Raw genomic sequence first — 25,171 nt, 5'->3', positions numbered from 1 at the left:
CAAAAGAAGCGAAAACACATGTCCACACAAAAATCCTGCACATGATTTCACAGCAGGATTATTCAGAATCGCTAAAAGTGGCAGCAACCCAAATGGCTGAATAAAGTGTGACATATCCATACAATGGAATGTTATTTGTCAAAAAAAAGGAATGAAGCACTGATGCACACTGTAACATGGGTGAATCTTGAAGACTTTAGGCCAAGTAAGAGACGCCAGTCGTGAAAGACCACTTAATTAGGTTCCATTTATGTGAAACACCCAGAATAGGCAAATCTTTAACAACAGAAAGCTGGAGAAGGAGGAATGAGTTCTAACGGGTATGGGGTTTCCTTTAGACAAAGTGGTCTAAAATTAGACTTGTGATGGCTGCAAAACTCTGTAAACATACTAAAAACCTGGGTTACACACTTCATGAAACATACTAATTTCAATAAAGCTGTTATTTAAAAAAATGTTACAGCAGACTTTGTGGGGACTCAGAAAGGACTAAGTTCAGTCTAAGATGCAAATCACGCTCTACCAGGCTTGTTCCTGCAAAGTATTTGCTATGGTTCAGGAGACCTAAGTAACCTGTATTATGAATATAGATAATTTTTTAAAATAGTTATCTTCAATCCTGTCTGACCCAGCACTGACCATTGTCTATCTGTGCTCTTTCCCATGTACCAGGGAAAGGCAAGCACCACGGATAGTCGGGCAAGCAGGAAGGCAGCCCCCTGGAAGGAGAGCCTTACTGCCGCTCTGTGGTTGGCTATCTCGCTTATGCTTTTCAGGGCAACTTAATGAACACACCAAAGACAGACAGTGCAAGTGTGGTGAGTCAGCTGCTGGCCCACAGGACAGTACTCCATTGGGTCTCCGTAAAACTCCAACTTGGCATATCTGTAAAAGATCCAAGATCAGGCTGGGCCCTACTGACTAAAGTGACTCCATTTCTATTTTTAGAGAATGCTACCTACACAGCTACAGCTGCCACAATTAAACAAGTCCCTTCAGACGACTCTTCCAAGTACTTGGCTTATTTGTAGCTTAACGGAGCCAAGGGTACTGACTCCATCCACCACATTGCAGAAGAAGGCCTAGGCTGAGAGAACCATGCTAGTTGTAAAACAGGTTCACAATTTTTTGGCACTCCTCACTTGAGTGTTGGAAAGATTAAGTGACTTGCTTCTAACAAACAGAATATGGTGTAAGTGACGGTGTGTGACTTCCAAGATTACATCGTGGGAGGCACTGTGGCTTCCTCCTTGTTCTCTTCTTGGATCACTTTCTGAGAGAAGCCAACCATCATGTTCTGAGGACTCTCAAGCAGCCCTATGGAAAGCCCCACATGGCAAGGAACTGAACCCTCCCACTAACCGTCAGTGAGGAACCAAGGCCTCCTACCAACAGCCAGGTGAGTGCGCCATGTTGGAAGTGGCTCCTCCAGCCCCAGTCAAGCCCCCAGATGACTGCAGCCCTGAACAACATTCAACTGCAACCTTCTGAGACCCTGAGTCAGAGCCACCTAGGAGCAAACTATGCTGCTCCTGAACTTCTGACCCACAAAACCTGAGATAACGTTTGATGGTTGAAGCTGCTGTTCTGGGCTAATATACTCCCAAAGGTACAACTCACCTGTTCAAGGCCACCAGTGTGTCCCACCTGGTTTAGATGGTTCCTCAGCAGCTGTCCAGGGTCACTGGATGTATCCCGAGCAAAGAGAAGCACCGAGAAAAATGGAACTTCCTTTCCCTTCTCTTTGTCATCGTACAGTTCAATGGCTCTGTTTAGCATTAGAAATTTGACAGCTTCATAGAGGCAATACTCGTCGTCTTCATTCGTGAACAGTTCATCGCAAGCTATCTGTCTTGCTTCAGCAGTTCTCAGCTCAGCCAAGCCTGCCCACTATAATAAGAAAGTTGCATAATTAACTACACTTTCGTCCTGTAAGTCCCTGGTAAAAGTCCATACTACAAGCACAAGTTTATTTTCAAAAGTAGATGACCAGGGGTCACGTGCCAATGCTCAACATTCGAGCTTCCAGCTCAAACGATGGCGCTCTTTAGACCGCCCAAATTCCTTACCAGCTCTCCCCCACTAACCAGAAACAAAAGTATAACGCACTAAGGAGGAGCTCTGGGGCCATGGAACGGAAATTTCAACTCCCCTATCCTCCCAGGCAAAGAGATAGGACCAGTCGATCAGAAGTACTCACAGAAGAGCTAACGTGCATGCGTGGGGCTGTGAGGGGCAGCTAAACTCACTCCTCCCCTTAGCGGGCTTACAGCAGCTGTTACCACCCAGAAACACCAAGCCAACCTTCAAACGTGAAGATTGTGAAGATAGGCAAGGAAGATTATGGGCTCTCCTGAATATTTGTTTACTAAACTTACCCTCCTACCCTCTTAAAAATACATGTGAGTTTCAAAAGAATAAATCCACTCAGCAAATTCTTATTGACTCCTGATGAAGAATAAAGCAGAGTGTCAAGTATACAGCTAAGATGGGCAAACTCTTCAGGTGAGGAAGAAAACCCTACAAATACATGTGCTTTTAAGTTAAAGTGAATGAGAGTAAGAGATGCCAATATGAAACTAACCCTTACGAATAGCCACTAACTCCTGCTTCTCCCAAAAACTATTAACATTTTAAATTCAAAAGTAAATTTTAATGGTCATGAACGTGCCACAGGACTCTGCAATATTTGGTTGGGAAGCTAGAAGAGCTCGTATTTTCCACAAGTAGACCACGTTGGCAGCAAGAGATGGCTCCAGAGTCAGAGGGTCAGGATGGAACAAAGGTCTCACCAGTGAGCAGCTGGTGGCTTCTACAGGGGCTTAATCTCCCCAGCTGTAAAATGAGGACAACCACAGCAGAAACAGCTTGGTAGTTGGGAGAACTAAATTAACACATGAAACTTTTAGGGGACAGCCTGGCACAAACGAAGTGTCAGTAATGGACTAAATGATATCCCTGAAACTTGTCAATATGACTTAGAACAAAGACTACATTTGTAAGATTTCCTTTAAAACAAAGTTAAACATTTCACTAAACATATCATCTCCTCCAAGAGTATACGATGTTGATTTTTCTTCATTTTACCAAAGACTTCACAGGAAGAGTTTGTGTTCATTTAGAATTATTTTGCCTAACAACCAGCCAAGAGCATTTGGTAACCCATGAGGTGAGGACTGAGAAGCGGTCTGCTGGGGCAGTCAGGAGTGAGAGCCTCACACTTATCAGAGAAAGGAAACTACATGTTCCAAACCTTCTTCCTTAGTAATGTGAGGGACTCCTTAATTTTATCAACCAGGTTCTCGCTCTTCCCCTCAAGTTTCAGTCCAAGTTTCCACTGCTTGATCCAGCTGTATTTGCTTATGAGTTTTTCTGGTAACTAGAGTATCAAGAAACAGAGAGAAAAATGTTAACATTCCAAAACATCCATCACACGATCCAAGCTGTAAGAAACCACAAAGCCTATAAAACCTACATTCGTTTCCAGAATTAATTCCTGCACATCTGCCTGTGTTTAGGTTGTGGAGGACTTAAATGTGGAAGTCAGGAACTCGGAAAGCCCCACCCTGAGGAGGGCTGCTGGAGCAAAGGGGTGGTTTCGGTTGGGACACAAAGGCTCAGTCCGCCTCGCTGGGCTCCAGCCCTGACCAGGAACGCTCCCCAGCACTTGGCAGGGGTATGCTGCGGCAGCGTCCGCACCAGCTCTTCACGTAAAGCGCCCAGGCAGCTGCTGGGCTCACTGGCGGCCTCCCTACCGCCCTAATGTCTGACTCAGGAAGGTGCTTTGAGCATGTGAGATGGTCCAAGACACAGTAAAAACCTGCTTCATTACTGATTAGGAAAATAAAACTTAACTTCTGATATTTACATATATCCTCAAAGTTTTGAAAGAAGCAACATGGTACCTAGTTTAACTGCCTAATACATGTAGTAAAGTGAAAAATACAACCAAGAGAAAGAAGCCAGGGTGAAGGGAGCTGCAACAGCCCAGCTCACTAAAGAACTAACAGCTGAACTGTCACTTTGCCCATTTCCTTTTTTTCCTGGAGCGTTTGTTATTTTTTCCCCTGATCATCAATAGATTATGAAGTCTGAAAGGCAAGCTGGGACATGACTCGATTGATGACAGCAGAGGAGTTCAGCCTCTCCCCACGTCCTGGCTGTGTCAGAAAATCCATGTCACTAGGCTGGGCACAGGCATGTCACTTCAGTGCTACAAAGTGCAGAAAGGAAGCAAAAGTTCACCTCCCAGTCAAAAGACCATTAGAAAATAATTAATTCCTACCTGGAACCTGAGCTTGCTTAACAGTTATACAGTTTTAAATGAGGCCATATGCTCCACTCTCCTGGAATCTAAGACTCTGAAGACCCTTTCATGAACGGTAACTCAAGTTTTCACCTTCTCAATCTACAGCAATCATGTGAAACTAAGGTGGTTTCATCTCTACAAGAACCCAAAACCACAAAAGGAATGTAAATTCCGCTTTAGGTAGTTACCACAGTGATGGCGAACTACACTGACTCATTAGTAGGGGGAGGGGGCTGTGTTCTCATCTTACTATGATGGCAGATGACCACCCACCCAAATGCCACCCAGTTCTGTGCCCACACTGTCCTGCATCTCAGCAATATGTGCGCAGTTTTGCTGTAAACCTTCAATTAGGTTCTCAGGTTTATCACCAGAACCTAAAATGCCCTCAAGTGGCAACAAGCTGAAATCACAATTGGGCACAAAGAAGTGCAATGAGCAGAAAATACTGGCTACATGGATTTGAGCGGGGAAACGGGGTGGAGGGAAGCCCAGGAGACCACGTGAGCATCACGTGACACTGTGCAGGTACCCAAAAAGCAGGCACAGTACTCAACTGAATTACTCAGGAGACCCCCAAAGACCTAACGCACAGAGAGAAGCCCAAATAAAAGTCTGTCTCCTCAGTCCTTCCATGCCTGGGCCAAACTGTTGCTAAAGCAATTATGCAGGGTTGTATACTTCTGAGAGATGTGGAGATCCTGGAGAAAGCCCAAAAACTGAGGTGTGAAAAAGAAACTATGAGGAAAGAATGGAGTTGAAATTCTTTGCTCAGATGAAAACAGTGAATATAACTTTCAGTGCTTTCAGGGGGTCATAGCACATATAACACACACACATTCCCATCCTTTACACTATGCACAAAGGTGGGACGGCTGTTACATTAAGAGAGACGTGAGGAAAAAAACAAGGTTTAAACGGGAAACAGTGATGGAAATATTTAATAAAGTAGGTAATTAGCTTAGGCATAATTTCACTTGTGACTTAACTATAAAAACAGCCTGAAATTTTCTATAGCAAGTGTCCACAATTGTTGAAATCAACACCATGATTAAAGGGATAGCAAATAACAAAAATGAATCATCCCCAAACTACCTCATAAAAGGAGTTTTAACATACAGTCCATCCTACTCCAGGCAAACACTGTCACAAGTCCCAGCCATCAGAGACACTCTAAAATTTAGCAAACTTGGAACCAAAGGACCCCTGCCCCAAAGGACACTACCAAGCCCCATCTGAGACCAGGGTCAGGGTCAGATGATCAGACTACAGTCAAACACCAAGACTGGGATCTGGACAGAAGCATGAACAACACACAAGGATCCGAGCACAACCTCAGGAGGGGAGGGGTGGCCCAACTGTCAGAAGGGCAGTGGGCAGAGCAAGGCCAGAGGGGCCGAGCAGAAGCAGAAAGCATGGTCTGGGCTCTCCTCCACTGAACTTAGCCTAAGGGGAGGGTCTCGGTCTAGTGCTTCTGTTTACCTTTAATGTCCTGAAACCAAGTGTGCTCTAGGGGAGACAGAGAGAGAGACAGTCAATGGCAAAATGCTACACAGAACCTCTCTCCAAACGTAAATGGAAGCAGATGCAGCCAGCTCCCGGGCATGTGGCTTCTCTGGGCTCACAGAACTCTGGATGAGATGCACGCTGAGGTCAAGAGATGTTTAGTACAGCATGCGGCCTGCAGGCTGTGTGCCAAGGCTGGTTCTGGGTCTACAGATTCACATACAAACTTAGGTGTCCCAGGACCTGTCCGATTCCCAAAGTTGAAGAAGTGGGTTATTACAGAGCCTGGGTAGCTCAGGAGACCTTAATAATGCTAAACCTAGATTCCCTCCAGCCTACCTGCTGTGAATACCCTCTCTGTGTTCCCACGGACACGAGGAAATATGACTGTCACTGGACACAAGTTAGCAGTCAGAAGAGACCCTCGGCATTTCAGAAAGACCAAGGATCAAGGTAAACTGAGACAGGTTCATCGTCAGATGGTTATTGTGTTTATAATAGCAAGGCTACCCCAATTTAAACCCAAACAATTTATAGCAAGTTCTAACAGCAAACATGGTTTAATTAAAATGACAGGATACAAGTTATTCTGATGTAGCAGGAAGACAGGTAGGAAATGGGCAGAGATTTTCATACAAAAACTCCTGTAAGATTCTCTTGTTTTGTAAAAATACAGTTAAGTATCACTGGATCTGCTTGTCTTAAGCACGTGTGCTAATGGATATTAAGACATTTACTTATTACAGTCACACCACCAGCAGTATCTGCTGATGGAGAAACCCCTGCTTCTGGGGGAGGTAGTCGGGGTACCCCACCACCATCGGGTGCACTGCCAGCCCCTGTAGGCCTCACCACCCTCTATATACTCGCACTTGGTTCCACCCCGACTTCTTTAGGTCGTGCCGGCACCACCCACTCGCTCACTCAACAAGACCAATGTCAGTGAAGCCTTTCTGAAGAAAGACTGGGTGGAAGGCCCAGAATGAGAACAGGGATGGAACAGCATCTATAGGCAGGTGCATGGGACAACTGGTGGTTAAAACATAGACAGATCAAGGGCAACAACCAAGCGTGGGCACCTTCCTGCACTGGCACCTCGAACAAGAAACATGTGGTGCACCAGTCACCTGCTCAAGACAAACAACAAAACAGACCCTGTCAAGAAAGTGCTCCAATCAATGGAAAAGTGGCTGGCGGCTGCAAAGTCAACACGTGGACAAGTCCTCTGGTTGAGTGAGAGCAGGAGAAGTTCAATAAACTTTCATACTGAACTCACAGGCAAGTATGACGTGCTTTTTCTCTCCGACACAGGCCTCTTGGCATTGAACAAAGGTTAGATGACAAAGTAATACCACTGTGACCAACCAGTTAGATTATGCTCCCAAGAGAAAACCATTTGTTGGCTGATATATACAGAAAAGGGAAGAAATCAGAAAGAGCACTTGAGAATTTCCATATGACTCAGATTAGTCAGGAAAGCCACCTCGAAGCCCCACCGCTCATCCACACGACAGATTCTAATGCTGATCAGAAACCAAGCACACTCTGCCGACCACTTGTAACATGGCAGATGGTCCTACCCAAACGTATCCTGTTAGCAAAGTAAAAGGAACACTGTGCTTTATTTCATGGGGCATATCTTACATGTTTAATTATGTAGAATGCTATTTGCACCAGAGTTTCTCAGAAAGCATAAAAAAATTCAAATTCATTATGTCAATTAAGTCCATAAATCTAAATAGCCCCTGAAAGTAAAAGGCTCAAAGGAAAATTCAGCCTAACTGAGAGGATTTTATGTCACAATCTATAAATTAAGCTATGGTTTTCAAACAGAAGTTAAAGCAAAACGGCGAAATCACCCATGTTTGCTTCCCTACCAGTGTCTTATAGTCACAGGAATGCTTCTGATTGACCAACAATTCTGAAATATTTCAGTACTAATATGTATTATGATTTGCAAAGCTAAAAATAGCCTAATGTATCCATTTCTTTTGCCTCTGATAAAAAAAATTAGCTACAACAGAGAAATCTGCTTAAGATGACATGTATCTTTGGTTAGAAGAAAGCATCTTCCACGGACACCACCTAGACAGTTTAACACACAAGTGTGCTGATCTTATACCAGTTTATAAAATAGACAATCACCTGACAGAGAGGCAGTATCCTCTACCCACTGGTCCTGGTTTTGCCCTTTGAGGGCGTGTGAACCCCTGTGTACCTACTAACAGACCTCTAACCAGCTTAGCTGCCAGCCAGTATCATCTACACGTCTTTTTTATTCTAGGCAAATACCCCAGCTCCTTCAACTGTTCCCAAAGTGAGACAAATCATCTTGCACACACTCCATCTGTACTGAGGGTACAGGCACATCCTCAGCCCTCAAGATGGAATCTGATCAGCTCAGGTCAAGACAGGCGGTCACTGCCCATGTTTTAGAAGCATTCCTTTTAAAACAGGGTTTCGTAATAAGCACAGGAAACGATACTCAACATCACTAATCATCAGGGAAATGCACATCAAAACCACAAGTGAGGTATCACCTCATACGTCAGAATGGCTATCATCAAAAAGAACAAAAGTAACAAATGTTGGCGAGGATGCAGAGAAAAGTGAACCCTCGTACACTGTTGGTGGGAATGTACATTGGTGCAGCCACTGTAGAAAACAGTATGGAGGTTTCTCAAAAAACTAAAAACAGAACTACCATATGTAACCCAGAAATTCCAATTCTGGGTATATATTTAAGAAAAAAATAAAAACACTAATTCAAAAAGATACATGCTCCCCAATGTTCACAGCAGTGTTATTCACAATAGCCAAGATATGGAAGCAACCTAAGTGTCCATCAACAGATGACTGGATAAAGAAGATGTGGTGTATGTACACACACACACACACACACACACATACATATACACGCAATGGAATATTACTCAGTCATTTAAAAAAGAACAAAATTTTGCCACTTGCAGCAACATGGATGGACTTGGAAAGCATTACATTAAGTGAAATAAGTCAGAAGAGAAAGACAAATACTGTATATCACTTACATGTGGAATCTAAAAAGTACAAGCTAGTGAATAGAACACAAAGGAAGCAGACTCACAGCTACAGAGAACAAACCAGTGGTGACCAGTGGGGAGAGGGAAGGAGAAGGGCAATATAGGGCAGTAAAATAAGCTACAGGGACACACTGCACATCTCAAGGAGTAGAGCCAATATTTTATAATAACTGTAAATGGAGTACAACCTTTAACAATTGTGAATCACTCTATTATAGACCTGTAACTTATATAACATTGTGTATCAACTACACGTCAACTGAAAAACAAAACGGAAAAAAACAGGGCTCCGTTATCCCTGCGGCCATCACACACCACGTGGGCTCATGTTGAGCTTGCAATCAATTAAAACCCTGACATTATTTTTCCCTTTTAAGCTGCCAGTACAGCAGACCTCCCAGAGCTAGCTTTTTGGGTTTTCTTTTTTAATATATGCACAAAACTTCTAAATTTTCTTCCAATTAATGTCATATTGTGAGTTCTGCCCAATCACGCCTGCCCACCAAACTCCTTGAGGTTATTCTACACCTAACCTATTACATGACCTCAGCTGATATGTGTCACTGATACATGAGTTCCTGGGCTGCCACTACCACACTGCAGATTTAAATTTAAAACACTACAGAGGGTCAGTGTGAGACACAGCTCCTGACCCTCACCTCCCAGGAAGCCTTCCTCAGGCTGACATTAACATCTCTCCTCTCTGGTATTGCTCCCTGTCACCTACCAAGCCAGTATGCAGAGGGTGCTGGGTCCTTGAACTGGAGCCAGGACTACAGAAATGTGCCTTCAAAAACCCCAGCAAGTTCTCAGATAGCACAATATCCAGCCCACATGGCACAGACTCCAACACTGAAGTCATACTGCCCCTAAGTGCTTTGTACAGACCCTAAACACCGGCTCTCCAATTCCGCTGAAGTGTTATATACACTTTATCATCTTCCTCTTCTGGGAAATAGCAATCATTTTTGGTCGCTTTACTATGCAAATTATCCCTGCCCCACAAAACTGAATAAACCCTCATGTTGATCACCCTGCAGGCAGTGCTAGCACACGGCACATGGGGCAGAGAAGTCTTTCTCACAAAAACTACTGGAAGCATTGCAGACTCAAACCTGCAGCGGCAGCGTACCAGCGTGAGCTCCGGGTCCTGCAGCCAGGAGGGCAGCTCCGCCGGCTGGCTCATGGCCTGGAACAGCGTGGCCCTCAGCGCACAGTAATTATCTCCACGGACTCGCCTTATGGAGGTGAATTTCTGAGACACCTCCTCGTAGCCCTGGGCGAAAGCATCAAAGAATTCAAAATGGTCGTTACTGACTTCAGACAGTGTGGAGAGTTTTATTCCTGTAGAAACAATGTGCCCCCGATCCCTGGAAGAATGGAAACAAGACTGGCTGAGTCTTTCACATTTTCTAATTCCTTTTTTTAAATTAATCACACAAAATTAACAAATGTTAATACTGTCAAAATACCGACATATGTAGCATATGCAACACACTAGAACATATAAATAACATATCAAGTATTAGAAAAATGCTAGTCACCCCCAAAGTTGGAGTTATATGTCCCTTTCTAAGCAACTGTTGTTAACATTTATTTATTAACAACCAACATTCTGAAGGCTTTAATCTGTGTTTAAATTGACCCTCAACTCTTTAATGAAGAGATAGGAAAGACAAGAGAGATGTACCCAGCTTATTTCTCCATATTAAAAATAATGCCCCTAAATTCTAAATCTCCATGGTATATGTAAGAAAACCTACATGCTAGGAGGTATAGCCTGGAAAAACCTGCTAGACTTTTTTAAAAAGTAGACAAGTGTCATTCTTGTTCAGCCTGTAAGTGAAACGAGGAACTGAAAATGCTCAGTGGCATGCTCAGTCACTCAAATACAGCCACCCAAATGGACCATTTTGAAGCACATCCCAATCCCAGTGACCTGGTCCACAGGCAGCCGAGATGATCGGAGTTTTCCGCTGGACACTGCTCAGACACAGGCAGCAGCCTCGCAGCTTCCCCACCTCACTCACCCCCAGCCTGGCAGTCCTTTCGCTTGTCCTGCTTTTCCTCCATGGTCACTGGAAACCCTGCGCCCCACTGACACTTTCACAAAAAGAGTGTCACCCTCATCATGGGTGGGCACCATGCAACAGTCACCCTGCGTCCAACTACTGGACCCTCATTATCAGTTGCTTTCAAGGTTTAAGTCACAGGATGATGCTAAAAGTTGATATAAAAGTACTTCTTTTCAACAATAAAATTTGGAGAGCCGCATTTTTATTTAGTGGTCCAACCACTGCAATATAATGGCCCGTCAAGCAGACTCGTGCATTCTAATATGCGCCTCTTCCCTATGGCAAAACCCCTAGTTACCCTAAATACGCACAAAGGCTAATTCAAAAGAACTGCACCTTTCAAAATGCATAAACTACTCATGCTATTTCAGAGGTGACTCAAACTTCTAAAATTAAATTTGGGTTTATACCACTTACTTCCAAAAGAATATCCAAAACAAAAAATAACTGAGATCCAAGCTGTTCTTGGGGCCAGAAATGCTCTTAATTCCTGCCGGGGGTCCTGACAGGATGCTTTTCTAACTGATGTGCCTTTTTATTTGGTCACTGAAGAGTCCAACTAAAATCACAGAAGAATCATCTCAGCATGAATTCCAAAATATGGAATATTTGGAAAACTTAGCAGACATCTTCAATTGTAGACCTTAAGGTGCCAACTGTTAGAATAGATCCTTTAAAGAGACTGAGATCATAAAATAAAATTGCAGGCCAGTGACAGCATTTCTGGGGAAGATGAGAAAATACAGTTTAGATACCTGGCCTCTGGTTATCCACTTTGATACAAAGCTGGAGGTTTTTAGAAAATCTGTCAGTGGTTGATATGCATATTCAGCAGATGGCCTCAGAAATGTAAATGTCCTCAACCTCTGGCAGGAACGGAGAGTCCCAGGTATTTCTTGACTGAGTTCTCTAACAAATGCCTGAGACATGAAGAGTCTACAGTCCAGACATGCAGGTAGCAGGGATGACACTTGCTCTCAGAGCTTCCAAAGTGGCAGCTACGTCCTGAGTAAAGTCAGCCCATCTCAGGGCAGGCATGGGCAGCTGAGGTGCCTGCTAAAAGGTGTACAACGTTTTCTACAAAATGAAGTTCCAAGGACCAGAACAAATGTTTTCAAACAGCTAAAAATTTTAAATCCTAAACAGTACAGTTTTAAACAAACAAAAAAAATTAAAAAGATATTTCTATCAAATATGACAGGTCAATATCTCTAATATGCCAGAAGTGTATTCAAACTCACGCTGTAAATAATCCCAAGAGAAAAATGAGTAAAGACTATAACCTAGAAGTTACAAGAGGTGACAGAAGTGTTAGGTTGAAACTGCCATTTCTGTAGCTCAGGAAAAGTCAAATACAGTCAATCCTCGAACAACTCAGGGGTTAGGGGTGCTGACCCCCAACTCCACCAAAAATCTACGTATAACTTGACAGCAGGCCCTCCAAGTCCATGGTTCCGCATCTGCATACAGTGGAGTACTGCTACATATTTAGTGAAAAAAACCCATGTTCACATGGGCCTGAGCGGTTCAGACCCATGTTGTTCAAGGGTCAGCTGCAGCAGCAGTTTCACCCTACAAAGGAACGCTGGATTCAGGATACGTCTGACAGGAAACCAACAGGGTGTGCTGCTCAGATGGCCGTGCAGTACAAGTGGGTCAAGGGGTCTGACTTGAGCAATGACCCAGCCCGGTCACAGGAACAAGAGAACCATGTCATGGGAATCCCTGATGTCCCACAGCCTTGGAGGGACAACTTTAGGGTCACCAATCTATGCAATGGGACTGAAAGAGGGCAGACCCTGGGATGCCCTAAATAAAGGAAGCAGTTCCAGATCCCTCTGCTTAGGCTGTGGAGGACTGAAGGACATGAATACAAACCCAGCTGAGGACAGCAGACGTATGACATCTGAGGCTTTTACCTTACCAGGTCAGAAAGGCATTCCCAAATGACCCCTGGAGGACCACCAATGGCTCACCCAATTCTGAACAGGACAGAGTCATTTATTAGTCTTTCAAAGAAATCAAGTTACTGATGATGATTCTGTATTAATACTGTGACTTCAAATAAATCCCTTATCTTTGGAGCCTGTTTCCTCATCTCTAATATTAGAACACCAATATTTACACAGTCTAATAGCAGCTGTCATCACCAATGTCTAAAAATAAAAAAAGACGTATTAAATATTTACGATAGACTACTGGAAAGACTCGAAATACAGGCACCCACGCATCATACCTTTTTCATACATGTTGCTTTTTGCGTATTTCCCCTCCACTCTTTTTTGCAGTAGTCCATGATGTCCATTTCAGGAGCGACACTTAATCTGGGTTCTGGTAAAGAATCAAAAAAAGTGGATGGGGGAGGGGGAAATAATGAAACCAAAGCATAAGCAGAATAACGGCACTGCTTTACTTGAAGGTTACTTCCTCTCTCACTTCATTCCCAAAAAAAGCCAGGATCCCACCACTGCCTACCCTCTTGTCCAGACCTCCATCACCTCCTGGATAGCCACAGAGGTCGCCCAATGGGGCTCCCCATCACCACATCCTACCAACCATTCTCCACACAGCAGCCAGAGCGATGCACTTAAAACATAATTCAGGCGCTACCCGTCAGTGTTGGGCTCTAGGGCCTCCCACCACACTCGGATTCCTCTCCCTCACTACCTGCAAGGGCCCCCTGCCCCGGCGCCCCACTGCCTCTCAAGCCTCAGCTCCCACCACTCCTCATGCTGATGGCTTTGGGCCTACCTGCAAGGTACTTGCCCCTCACTCCCTGCAGGTCTCTGCTCACCTCTGACACTAACACCCAGTATCAAAACATCACACACACACCTTCATTCTATTCCCCTCACACGGTTTTGTTTTTCTTCTTGGCACTGATCGACGCCTGTCATATTTCTTATTCTGTACCCCGCCTCCCCCGACACCCTTACACACACACACACACACACAGCAAAACATGAGCTCCTTGAGGGCAGGGGCTTGTTTTGTTTCTTGGCTGTGCCCTCAACACCTGCAATCACACTGACCCAGGTATCCATGAATACTGTTCCAATTAGACAAGCAGCAGTCTGAGCTGTGAGAAGACACATCTAATGATCTGTCATTAGTTCTTTGCATCCATTATACAAAGAGATAACACCTCTATTTAAAAGGTGTATTTAATTATCTTTATTTACTTATATCCAGTTATATCCTGCCCTGATCCCAAAAGGCTGTAAGTTGTTGATAATCAGCCAGAAATTAATGCAGCACTCAACGTGAGTTGGACCACAGACTTTGACTCTAACAACACATCCTCCAAAATTAAAAATACAACTTATGATCAAACAAATGATATGGTAAAAAAAAAACTGGCCTTTAGGTTTTCCTTGTTTAACACGAAGTTGGGTTTTGACTTTGTGGTATACGCATATGCACGCACATGCATACAACTGTGTGTGTGTTTTAGGAAGAAAGAGATGTAAATTCTCAGGCATGTCTTGACTTCCTTTTTAAAATATTGAAGAAGTAAATGTTAGCAAAGAAATTAGGATATAAACACACAAGTTCCTTACAACATATTTACTTAGCAGGAAGTTGTACCTAAAATTAAAATGTTATATTCGGCTCAACTCAACAAATACTTACTGTATGGTCTAACGTGGGCCAAGCATTGAGCTAGGACCAGGGGCTGCAAAGACGATAAAGCCCCAGATTCTGCCCTGAATGGGTATGGACTACTGAAGAAAAAGGGACTCCAGGCATCACCACCGAGGGTGATGGACGCAGGGACGGCTGACTGAGGGGCCCATGAGGAGCCCTGAGACCTTCCTGCACTTCAGGTTAATCGATCATTTTTTAAACACAAAATGTAAGAACTGCCTATCTTTAAAACTCTCATAGTAAATGCTTTCATAAGGAAAATAAATCTTTTATACAAAAGGGAAAATAACATATACAGATACCATAAATACATTTATCTGTGGTTTAAGTCAGGATTGGCTTAAAGGTGAAACAGACCCCTGAAGCAAAATACATGGAAACCACAAATACCAACACTGCACAGCCAACCCTCAAATAAAGACCAGCCATTGTTGAAAGTCAGGAAGCACTTTCTGAGTGTCTTCTTGGTGGAGGGAAGAGTTCCCTTTTATCTGCCTTTCCACTTACCTCCCCACAACGCCCGAGTCAAGGACATGTACTGGGCCAGGCTCTCCCATCAGGCAGAGCACATCGCTGGCTCAGGGAGAACCTCCTGGGAAGCAAGCCCAGCCTTCCCGCTCCCCTCACCTGCAGTCCTCTCTCCTGTGCACACCAAGACAAGACCTGGCCTCTGGGCAGGGCAAAGCAGGCCCCACCAGCTCAGGACTGAGGAGGCAGGGGGCCCCACCAGGCGAAGAGGCCATGCAACAGGCCGCAATCCTATGCTGACTCAGACGCCTGTGTGAGGCAGTCAGGGTGGGGAAATGGGTACTTGCACAGCTGCCACCATCAAAAGTATACTTTTATTCCCATCCCCCTGTGGTTCTTCAGGAGGACGCCTCCAGCAGCCACTATGTGCCGGCCTCCAGGCCAGCAGCTGGAGACGCGGGACAGGCAGTGCTTGACCTCAAGTGGCTTAAAGTATACCACAGTTCCCTTCTTTGTTTAACTGCATACAACACAGGCTCTGATTACTAACACTTCTAATGGCCCCAAAACCTTAAAAACAAACAAACAAACAAAAGGGGGGGAAGCTGAAAATCACTGTGGTAACTAGAAGCTGAAATAACCAAGAGGTCTGTGCCTTAACCACCACGTGGTGACAAAGACAAGGATTCAGACTCTTGGAGGGTGGGGAGTTAAAACTGAACCTCTGCAGAACACACAGACTCTCCATCAAGAGGCTTGGGAAAGAATAGCAGGCTCTTCCCGTAACGGGCCAGAGAGTAAATAATGTTGGCTTCGAGGACTGTAAGGTTGGTCACAGCTACTCAACTTTACCATGTGTGAATATCACCGTGGGCAATATGCAAACTAAAAAGTTCCAACAACATTTTATTTACAGAAACAGGTGGCATGTCAAATTCTGCCGGAGAGCCATAGTCCACTGACTTCTCAACGAGGTGAAAAAAAACCCTCTTCACTAACAAAGAGGGAGCATAAGAAAACTTTATGCCTTGACCTGGGCTCTGACCTGGGGAGAGAGGAAGTCTCCCCTAAGAATTCATACCCATAGGCCGGCTTTCATGAAGGAACAGGGTGTGAATTCACAACAGCTGCAAGGCCCTGGAAACTCAAGCTTAGAAATGAATAGAAAGTGGCCCTGGGTTCCTGGCAGAAACAAGGCCAAATTCTCTCACACTCAAGCCAGGTTGCACAAACTGCATGGATACACAAAAGCTGGGGTTACAATCCAAACTTTGAAGAAACAAGAAATAAGCAAAAATAGCAATTGGCATAATTAGACCCGCCAGGATTTTCAGACAGTGGAATTATCAGGCCCAAAGAATATGTTTAGAAAGCCTTAAGAAATAAAAGGAATAAAAACCTAAGCAAAGAGCAATACATTATCCAAAAAAAAAAAAAAAGACTAGGCAAATATGGAGGGAAAATAACTTTTCAAAAAAACAAAGGAAAAATTTCTGAAGGAACTGTCCAAAATGCAACAGAGACTAAAAATCAGAAAATACATATGAAAGGGTGTGTAACTGAGGGCCCTGGATGACTGAATGAGCGCTAGCAAACACCTAATTAGAGCTCTACAAGGAGTAAATAGAATAGGAAAAAGGCAACATTCAGAAAAATAATGGCTGAGACTTGTCCTGAACTGATGAAAATAGGCATTCTCAGATTCAAAAAGTAAAAAAAATCCCAAGTAAAATGTTAAAATAAAAATTTTTTAAAAGCCATACTTAGAGACATCAAGGAGAAACTGCAGGACACCAGACAACGAGAAGGAGGAAAGACAGATGACCTTACTTACAGATTAAGAATCAGACTGACTGCAGCATTTTCAACTACAAGGAAACCAGAAGACAATGGAATACAATCTTCAAACAAATTAGAGAAAACAACTACTCTTCTGGGGTTATTCCAGAAAGAAAGTGAAATAAAGACGTTTTCTAACAGACAGAGCTTCCCCCCCGAGGCCAGTCCACAGGATGTTGTCTCAGGAAGGGCGGGGAGCCCAGAAGGACCAAGGCGCAGTATAAAGGGACACACTGGAGCCTCGGACCAAGGCTGGGCGTGAGCCGGCCGCTGAAAGGCCGGAGCCCTGCCTCGGGCCTCCCTGTGGACAGGAGAGGACTCTGCCGGGAGCCTGAGGCGTGCGACAGAGAGCGGGAGGCCCCGCAAAGGTGGCAGGAAGAAGCGATGGCTGAGGAAGCAATTTCTCCTCAGGAACAAGACTCAGGACCGAGTCCGCGGGGAAGTGTGTGCAGTTGCAGCAGGGGAAGCGAGCCTCCTCTGAAGGCCACGGAGGACCGCGGCAGCGTGGCCCGGACACACTCAGCTGGACCACCACAAAGGACATCTCCCGGGGCTGCCGTGGTGAAGAGCTCCCCCAGCTCCTTGTGAGCAAGACTCGAAAATTACTATCAAAAACCCCACTCTGTATCTTGCGTTCCTAATTATACATAAAATATTTTGTTAACCATAAAATAAACAGGAGCTGGTCCTTAAAACAAACCAGTCGAACACACACGTTACACAGGTGATGTGCAAGAAAACGCCACCTGTGGATCGTCTATGGCGTGTCCCATGTTGGAGCATCCTCCCTCGGCTCCCGCACGAGGCTGGCAGGGAAGTGAGGAGGCCCTCCACACACAGTCCTGCTGCCAGCCGTGCCCACAGCAGGGGCGGTCAGGAGGGGTGGCTCACTGGAGCTGCAATGGGTCAATGGGTCCCGGTAGGGGTGAGCAGAGCAGGCATGACTGAACAGAAACATGGGCACAGAATCATGAAATGATAAGAGAATTAGTGCGATCAATCCCATGACTGTTCTTTCTGTAAGTTAATCAAATTCACATGGCCATCTGCACGCGAAGACCCAGAGAGCCAGCTTCTCAATAAGGCCTTCCGCTTGAAATGAAAAATGCACTTCAGATCCAAACTGTCCAAGAATATAAGGAAATCAAGAACTGTGAGAGAGTGGTGTCAAGAGATTAACCAAATCCTTACACGTGCAAAAATGACTTGAACGTCAAGAACACACAGGGAACATACTTGTATTAAAACCTGAAAACCTTAGGAAACAGTATTTCCCAAACATATGTCAGTAAGCGAATAATCTGATGCAAGTAAGACCACACGCATAAGACCACTTCCGAGGAAGTACATCTCAATATTTTATGAAAATGGATATATTGATTTAACTGCATTTTCTACTATAAACGGTAAGAACTCTATACATAAAACAATTCCAAACATACCTGATGACCCTCTTTCATGTATAAGTAATTCTTTCTCCTTTTCTATTTCATCCGCGTCACGATACATGTCCTCTTCGCTGAAATCACACCAAATTAGACATTTCAAAAATTTGTTGCACTGACATTTTCCCTCTTATCACAATATGCAGCTGCCTAAAAAATGTATAAGACACGTAAAGTTTAACTTTTTCACATTACATGATGACAATCTGATAAAATATGGGTCTTTTATCTTAGATTCATGTTTCTAGCATTCTAATTCAGAGGTTTTTTACTTTAATGAGACATTTTATGCCACTTAACTGGCTACAAGGCTCTGAAACCATTTTAATTTAACATCTATTAATGTCTCAACCACATTGGTAAGCACCTAAGCACATGTCTTATCAGTGAAGCTGTGCCATGATTCTTCAAGCTCCAAGAATGGAGATAGTGCTAATAAAAGTATTTATATAGGCGTGCAGGCCAATGACCAACTTTAGTGTGTCACAGGTAAATTTTACAATAGCTACTTCAAAAATAGCACAGGGGAACATCAATTATTACAAGTCCCCAAACCTACAAACCTCCCCACGGCTCCGCCTCCTCCCCGGGGACCCCTACAAGCAAGCAGCCACCCGCCTTCCGTGAGCACATTCCCGCTGCCCCACACACCTCCACGGGGCCTTACACGACGGCTCCCTAAAGAGCTTCCAGGCTCATTTCGTGACCTGACAAGGACCTACAGAGTACTAGAAAGGGAGAAAACCCCACTGGGCGCTGGACAAGGATGAAAAGCAGGACTCCTGAGTTTTAAGATGCTTCCTTTTCAAGAATACACCACAACATGAAAATGATGAGAAACAGAAATGCCAACTCTATCTTTGCTGAGACCACAAGATATGTGAAAGCCCAAACAGTCCAGAAGCGGAAGGAGGGGCCGTGAGTGATGGAGGGGCACCTGCTGGAAGGGAAGACCGGTGGACCCTGCAGGGTCCCAGAAAGCCTCAGGAGCTGGGGATGCCAAGAACTTCAGAGGGTGCAGGGGACACCCAGAGCTGAAAACAAGGAAACTGGCTGATGCACACGTAAGGAGAGATCCGACCCCCAATTCCCTATACTCCCTCCCCATGCCAGCACACCCCCAAACCTCACCCAGGATGGAAGGCTCCAGGCACAACGGAACCTGAAAGGATGAGTTAATAAGGTTAATACAAAATAAGAAATTAAGTGAATGACTCAAGATACTCCTGTCCTCAATTCCCTTAGCACCCCAGCGCCTAGTGCACAGCTTCGCACAGCTGGGGAGAGGAAGGGGTGAGGGGGAGCAAGAGACAGACGAAGAAGGGGCGCCGAGAGAGGCGGGCCGAGGTGTGGAGTCTAACGTATCCCAGGCCCTCCACCCTCTGAAACCCTTCAAAGGCTCCCAAATAAGCAGGGACGTCTAAATCTGGACCCAACCCGCCACGCTAGCCTGTATTCTGTGATTCAGATATACACAGCCACACTTCAGTCCAAACACCTGGCCAACACTAACCTGTGCTTTTACACCTGTGACTGGCTCCATCTATGCCCTCTGCACGGGTGGCTCACTGCCCACTGCGCCAGGTGAGCTCACTGTCGAGTGCCAAGGCTGGAGTCGGAGTGTCAAGGCTCAACCACTCCTCACTCCAGCCCTCACCGCCCATATGTATGACCATGGAACTAAAGTGACTATACTTCTCAGTGCCTAAATTTAATCACCTGTGAAAAGGACAGTACTCACCTCAAGAGACTCCTGTGAAAATAGACACACAAATTACTTAGCACTCAAAAAAGTCAGCTAGTCTTAATAACGCTCATCCTATATCCATTCGTGCAGAGTAGTGATGCAAGATTCGCCCAATGATCATTTCTTACTCCCTTTTTTCTCTCTAAATAAAGGTGATGGTGTGTATGTATTTTTTTTTAAGTTGTGGGGTTAAGGAGCCGTATTAGGGAAAAGGTACTTTCCATGTGCTCTAACCCCAGTGAGATTTCAAGTAAAAGGTGTGATGTCAACCATGGAGCCTGTGCCAGGGTTAAAAGCAAACAGAAACCAGATTCACAGGAACTATACATCAAACGCCTAAAATAAAAAGTGACTAAATGTGTTAGTTCTTCTTTTAATAGTTTAATGATATCTTTTGACCTCCTTCCTAGCTTTATCAAGTAGGAGAGAAATTCTGATCCTGTAAAACAGGCATTTAAGTGAATTATTTTCATATCATTATCAGAAGCATGTCTTTGTGGAAGCCACTTCCCTAATCTTGGCCTCAGTTTTCTCATCTTCAAAATGAGAAGACCAGATGAGATCTAAATAACCTGCAAGGTTCCTCTTCCAATTCTTAGTTCTAACAGACTATGAATCTATTTGTCCGTAAACATGTTACTTCAAGCGAATTCTGTGGCTGTGGGCATGCGTCTCCGCCTCCACTCTTGTCCTCCTTCTGTCTAATCCACAAAATAGCCAAAGTGCAACGGCAACACCAGCGCCCAAGAAGAGGCTCTCTAAACAAGCATCTCTGTGTACAGCCGCAAACACGAATTCCCAGAGACCAACAGGAGAGGAATAAAACGAAGTCAACATGAGAAGCCAAAGGGAAGACAGAGCAGAAAGGAAGATTACTGGAAATAAAAAAAGTAGTGATTGAAGACATACAAACAAATTAAAGCAGAAACTGTTGAATGGGAGGCCCAGAGTATATTCAAATTACTTCAGCCACAACTAGATTTCATTCTGATCCCATGCACAAATGTTTGCTTACTTGTTTGTCCATGGCCATTCACCAAGGACATGTAACCAAGGACATCTGCTAACTTGCCAGGGCCACCAGGGAAACTATAATATGGTCTTTAAAGGCCACTTTGAAAATGATCCTAAAGCTGTGTTTCCTTGGAGAGAGGATAAGTTATAGGTTCAAGGAATAAAATTCAATTGATATGGTCAGAAGAGTAGACATTTACCAGCCAAAATGAAACACATCCAACATAAGGACAATCAACTGGAAAGACAGAAAGGTGTGTGAAAACAAGAAAAATTTTAAAAACCCTTTATTTAAGAAAATACTTCACTGAATAAATTTTTGCTTTAACTTTTTTAAGCAGCAAAATATTAAAACTGAAACAACAACAGAACAAAATTAGATTCACAGTTGGGAATCTAAAATAGCTAGAGGTTTAAATTTTTGTTATGGGAAGGGAAGAGGGCAAAACAATGAAAGGAAAGGGGCTATTACATGATAAGATAAACTCCTCCATGCTGACCAGTTTCAGAAACTTGGCAATCTTTTGTGTGCGTCAGGTTGGGGTGGGAGTGAAGAGTGACCAGCATTTGGCACAAAAGAGGCCACTGAAGTACACAGGCTCGAATGATCACCATAGCAAAGTTTCCTTCTAGAAAACATACAGATCACTAGAAAAGTAGTGTAGAAAAGTAAGACAAAGTCTTAAATGTGCCTTGATTTCTTGGGGACCATGGCATGTGAGTCATACTCAATTACACAGTCAAATTTTAAAACCAAAATGCTAATAATTCCTACTTAGAAAATTATTGGTTTAGCATCATGTTATTTTAAAGTGTGTATTTTCAAACTCTCATTTTCTCTTAGAGATGAAATACTTCATTCTTAATATTAAGACAATACACATCATTGAGTAAGTTACATGACCTTGCATACTAAATTATAACCTTCCACTTTCTGTTCAAAGACTTGCATAACAGATGTTTGAAAACTTAATTTAAAAATGCTTACTACATATAGACAAAATTATACTATTTCCCAAAACAAAAGTGTAAGCTAAAAACACAGAGCTCCGTGAAGCAGAAGGCATTCCTGTGAAGTCAATTTTTCAATTTCTGATGCAAGTATATACATGATATGAAAAAAGTCAATTCTAACGTATATGCAAAGCTAACAAGACAGCATTTTAATCACTCACCGTTATGAACATTTGCGCCAAGTTCCCCTTAGTTATCTGAAAAAGCTAAATTGAGTATGACTTTGCTCAGCTCTCTGGACTTGAACGCTGCAGTTCATGCTTAACTTGGCCTGTCCTAGAAGACTAATGGCCCAGGCAGTGCTGGTGAGACAGTGTCAACCACTGTGACACCAATGCACCATCCCACACAGGCACAGGAAAAGTAAAGACCACTCAACCCAGCCTGTCTTCACCTCTTAGCGGTTGTATAGATGAGTGAACAACACATCAAATGCAGGAAAGTACCGGCACCCAGGCCAAGATTCCACCTCCTTCCTGCAAGTGGACTTTCCACGACTGGCTCATTGCTACTCCACATGACACCCTCCACAATGAGGTTTCTCAGAGACATCCCAGCCCTGAAGCAGGTTCTACCCTCAGGTGGGGGAAAGGGCAGGAGGGTGTAGCTGTTACCCCACCAAAAATAGCCCTCTAAGGCTGCTAAGGTGTGAGATGGGTGGGAAAACAAATCTGCACAATAGTACAAATAGCAACACCTGAGAACAACGGTTTAACAAGCTGCTGTTCACAGCTCTTTTGATAATCTACAGCTTTCATCAGAATCTCAGTCCAGAAAAACATAAATATACATATAATTCTTTCTTCAATTTCAGAGGGGTACAAAGACACATGTTCCTTTCTACACACAGCAAGCCTGTGGACCCCAGATTCAAGCCCTGTCCCACTGACAGGCAGATAAAGAAGGACCACGGATGGAGCAGCCTCATTTCTCAATTCTCTAAGGATGTCAAGCCTGGCCACCAACCATGTCCCAGGACCATTCTGATCCTCAAGGACTGTAGTATTGGCTTAGTTAAGAGCAAGAAGTAGACACAGCATAAGTTGCAATTGTACAGGTCAAGTGAGCAGAGGACAGAGTATAGGAGACCTGCTGACAGCAGGAGTTCCCCAGAAAGTCAACAAAATCTGGTCTGGCCCAATACTTCTTCAAAAGGAACCCTAAGTCATCTTGTGAGCCATCCATATGGCTTGTCCAAGGAATGCCAGCCAACCACAGCTCTCAAGTGAACTAAGAAAAAAAGGAAAGAAAGAAAAGGAAGGAAAGAGATTTAGAAAGTAGCTTATCCATATGGTTTTTATGTCTTTCTTCTCCACTATTTCCCTTCCAAAACACAGTGATCTCAGTCAAAAGGAATCAGTATTCTACAGAGCTGCCCAGGAAATGAGCCATCCCTTCCCGTACCCATCACTGCACCCCTCAAAGAGTCACAGCCTGAGTGAGCAATGGCTGCAAAAGTTGGGCTATGATTTGTATTCACAATTGCTATCTACTGAATGTATTTAAATGCCTTTGCAAATTATCTCAAAATATCTGCATCTTACAGTATTTCATATTTCCAGGTGCAAAAATTTTACTCAATTCGTGTGCTGGGCAAACCCAATTCTCTGGGTGGGAAGAAGGGACTGGCTCCAATGACAGAAAAACATAAGGTTTAAAAACTATTTGACGACTTAATTCAGGCATTACTTTATTTATTTAAATCTACACTCAACTATTAGGTTGCATACATCACCATGTAAAAGCTGATGTGCACACATCATATTGCAAACTATATAATAAGCAATGTTTATGTAATGCAGTATGGCTGCTCCAGCCCTTGAGAAAATATCACAGAGCAAGGAGAAGTAACCCCACTGCCCACATATTAAGCAAGAAAGCCCAAAACGTAAGATGTTGACATTTGAAGTTATTGTCACCTCTTTCCCTTACTCCCCCTTGCTCTCTTATGAGACTTAAAAGAGAATGAGATGGCCAAAGACAACAAAAATAGGAAGAAAAAGCAACTACGCTATGAAATAAAACAGTAAATTGGAACATCTATTCCAGGAAAAAAAAAAAAAAAAAGTAAAGTCGGCCGTCATCAGAAGTCACATCCCTCTGCCTAGTGTTGCTGAGGAAGTCAGAGAGAAATAGTGGGGAGGTTCCTACCCAGGCATCAGGGAACCTGGCCCTGAAGCCTACTCCCTGGACAGGCTGCACCTATCAAATCTGCAAGTCGTTTTCCTAATGTGTAAAATGACAAACCTAGGCCGGGGATTTTTAGATTCCTTTCAGCTCTAAGCCTATAATTCTATTGACAGTCAGTAGCCACTGTGCCACAAAACCTTCCCATCAGGAAAGAGTGTTCCTTTCGCACCATGACCCATTTCCCCAGGTGCTCAGGCTCTGGGAACCACACACAGCAGAAAAACTTGCCAAATAACTATGCACATGTTGGGGACTGTGGTTCTGATTTCCAAGTTTCCACATCTCCTGGGAGGCATGAAACTGCTGAGGCTGAGAAGCAGCATCTGAGGGCCAGGGCCACTAGGCGGGGGCCCAGCTCAGACCACCAGGGCATGAGCAAGGTAGCAGCAGCCAGCCTGGCAGCAGCAGTTAAGAACTAGCCTGGGCTGGGAAGGGGTAAAGGCACTTTACCCGCTGCAGAGGCTGAGGCAGGTCTCAAACCCAGGGAGCAAAACAGCAGCCACAGGTCACATCAGCTCACACATGGGCCTACACAGTGGTTTTGATTTAAAAATAAAAAAAAAATGCTACTGTTTGAAAACCAGAACATTTTAGAATATCTGAACTCTTTAAATACAGAAAACCCAGCAACTAGAGGCCAAAACTTGGTAGACCCAGCCCGAACGGACCCAGCTCTCCAGGAATCCACAGACTGCACCTACCCAGCTTCACTCACTTCAGTTATGTGCCTAGCTCCTGAGGGCAGGAGTTTAAGACTTTCTGCTCTAAATCTTTCCCAGGGGCCATTAACCGTGTGGGTAACACTATCTCAAGGGGTTTGGGTGCTCTGTAAATGAGAATGTCAAAGCCCACAG

The 25,171-nt window shown here is 44.1% G+C and overlaps 1 protein-coding gene across 7 annotated transcripts in view; it reads right to left on the bottom strand.

Moving 5' to 3' along the window:
* Window positions 1-25,171, bottom strand: part of OTULIN (OTU deubiquitinase with linear linkage specificity) — a 65,108-nt gene that overhangs the window by 38,741 nt on the left and 1,196 nt on the right. For all 7 annotated transcript variants that reach the window (XR_004316095.1, XR_004316096.1, XR_004316090.1 and 4 more), the window contains exons 2-6: window positions 18,350-18,426; window positions 13,189-13,283; window positions 10,010-10,153; window positions 3,254-3,379; window positions 1,621-1,890 (exon numbers count right to left, since the gene is read on the bottom strand). Coding sequence is in view for 4 of the 7 variants with exons in the window: in XM_032470232.1 (XP_032326123.1) it covers window positions 1,621-1,890; window positions 3,254-3,379; window positions 10,010-10,153; window positions 13,189-13,283; window positions 18,350-18,426 (712 nt within the window). In the remaining 3 variants the exon portion in view is untranslated. The remainder of the gene's footprint in view (window positions 1-1,620; window positions 1,891-3,253; window positions 3,380-10,009; window positions 10,154-13,188; window positions 13,284-18,349; window positions 18,427-25,171) is intronic.

This window comes from Camelus ferus, chromosome 3, assembly GCF_009834535.1.
Source record: "Camelus ferus isolate YT-003-E chromosome 3, BCGSAC_Cfer_1.0, whole genome shotgun sequence".
Classification (NCBI taxonomy): domain Eukaryota; kingdom Metazoa; phylum Chordata; class Mammalia; order Artiodactyla; family Camelidae; genus Camelus; species Camelus ferus.
The sequence above is the reverse complement of the archived record's forward strand: the minus strand, read 5'-3'. Positions and strand labels throughout refer to the sequence as shown.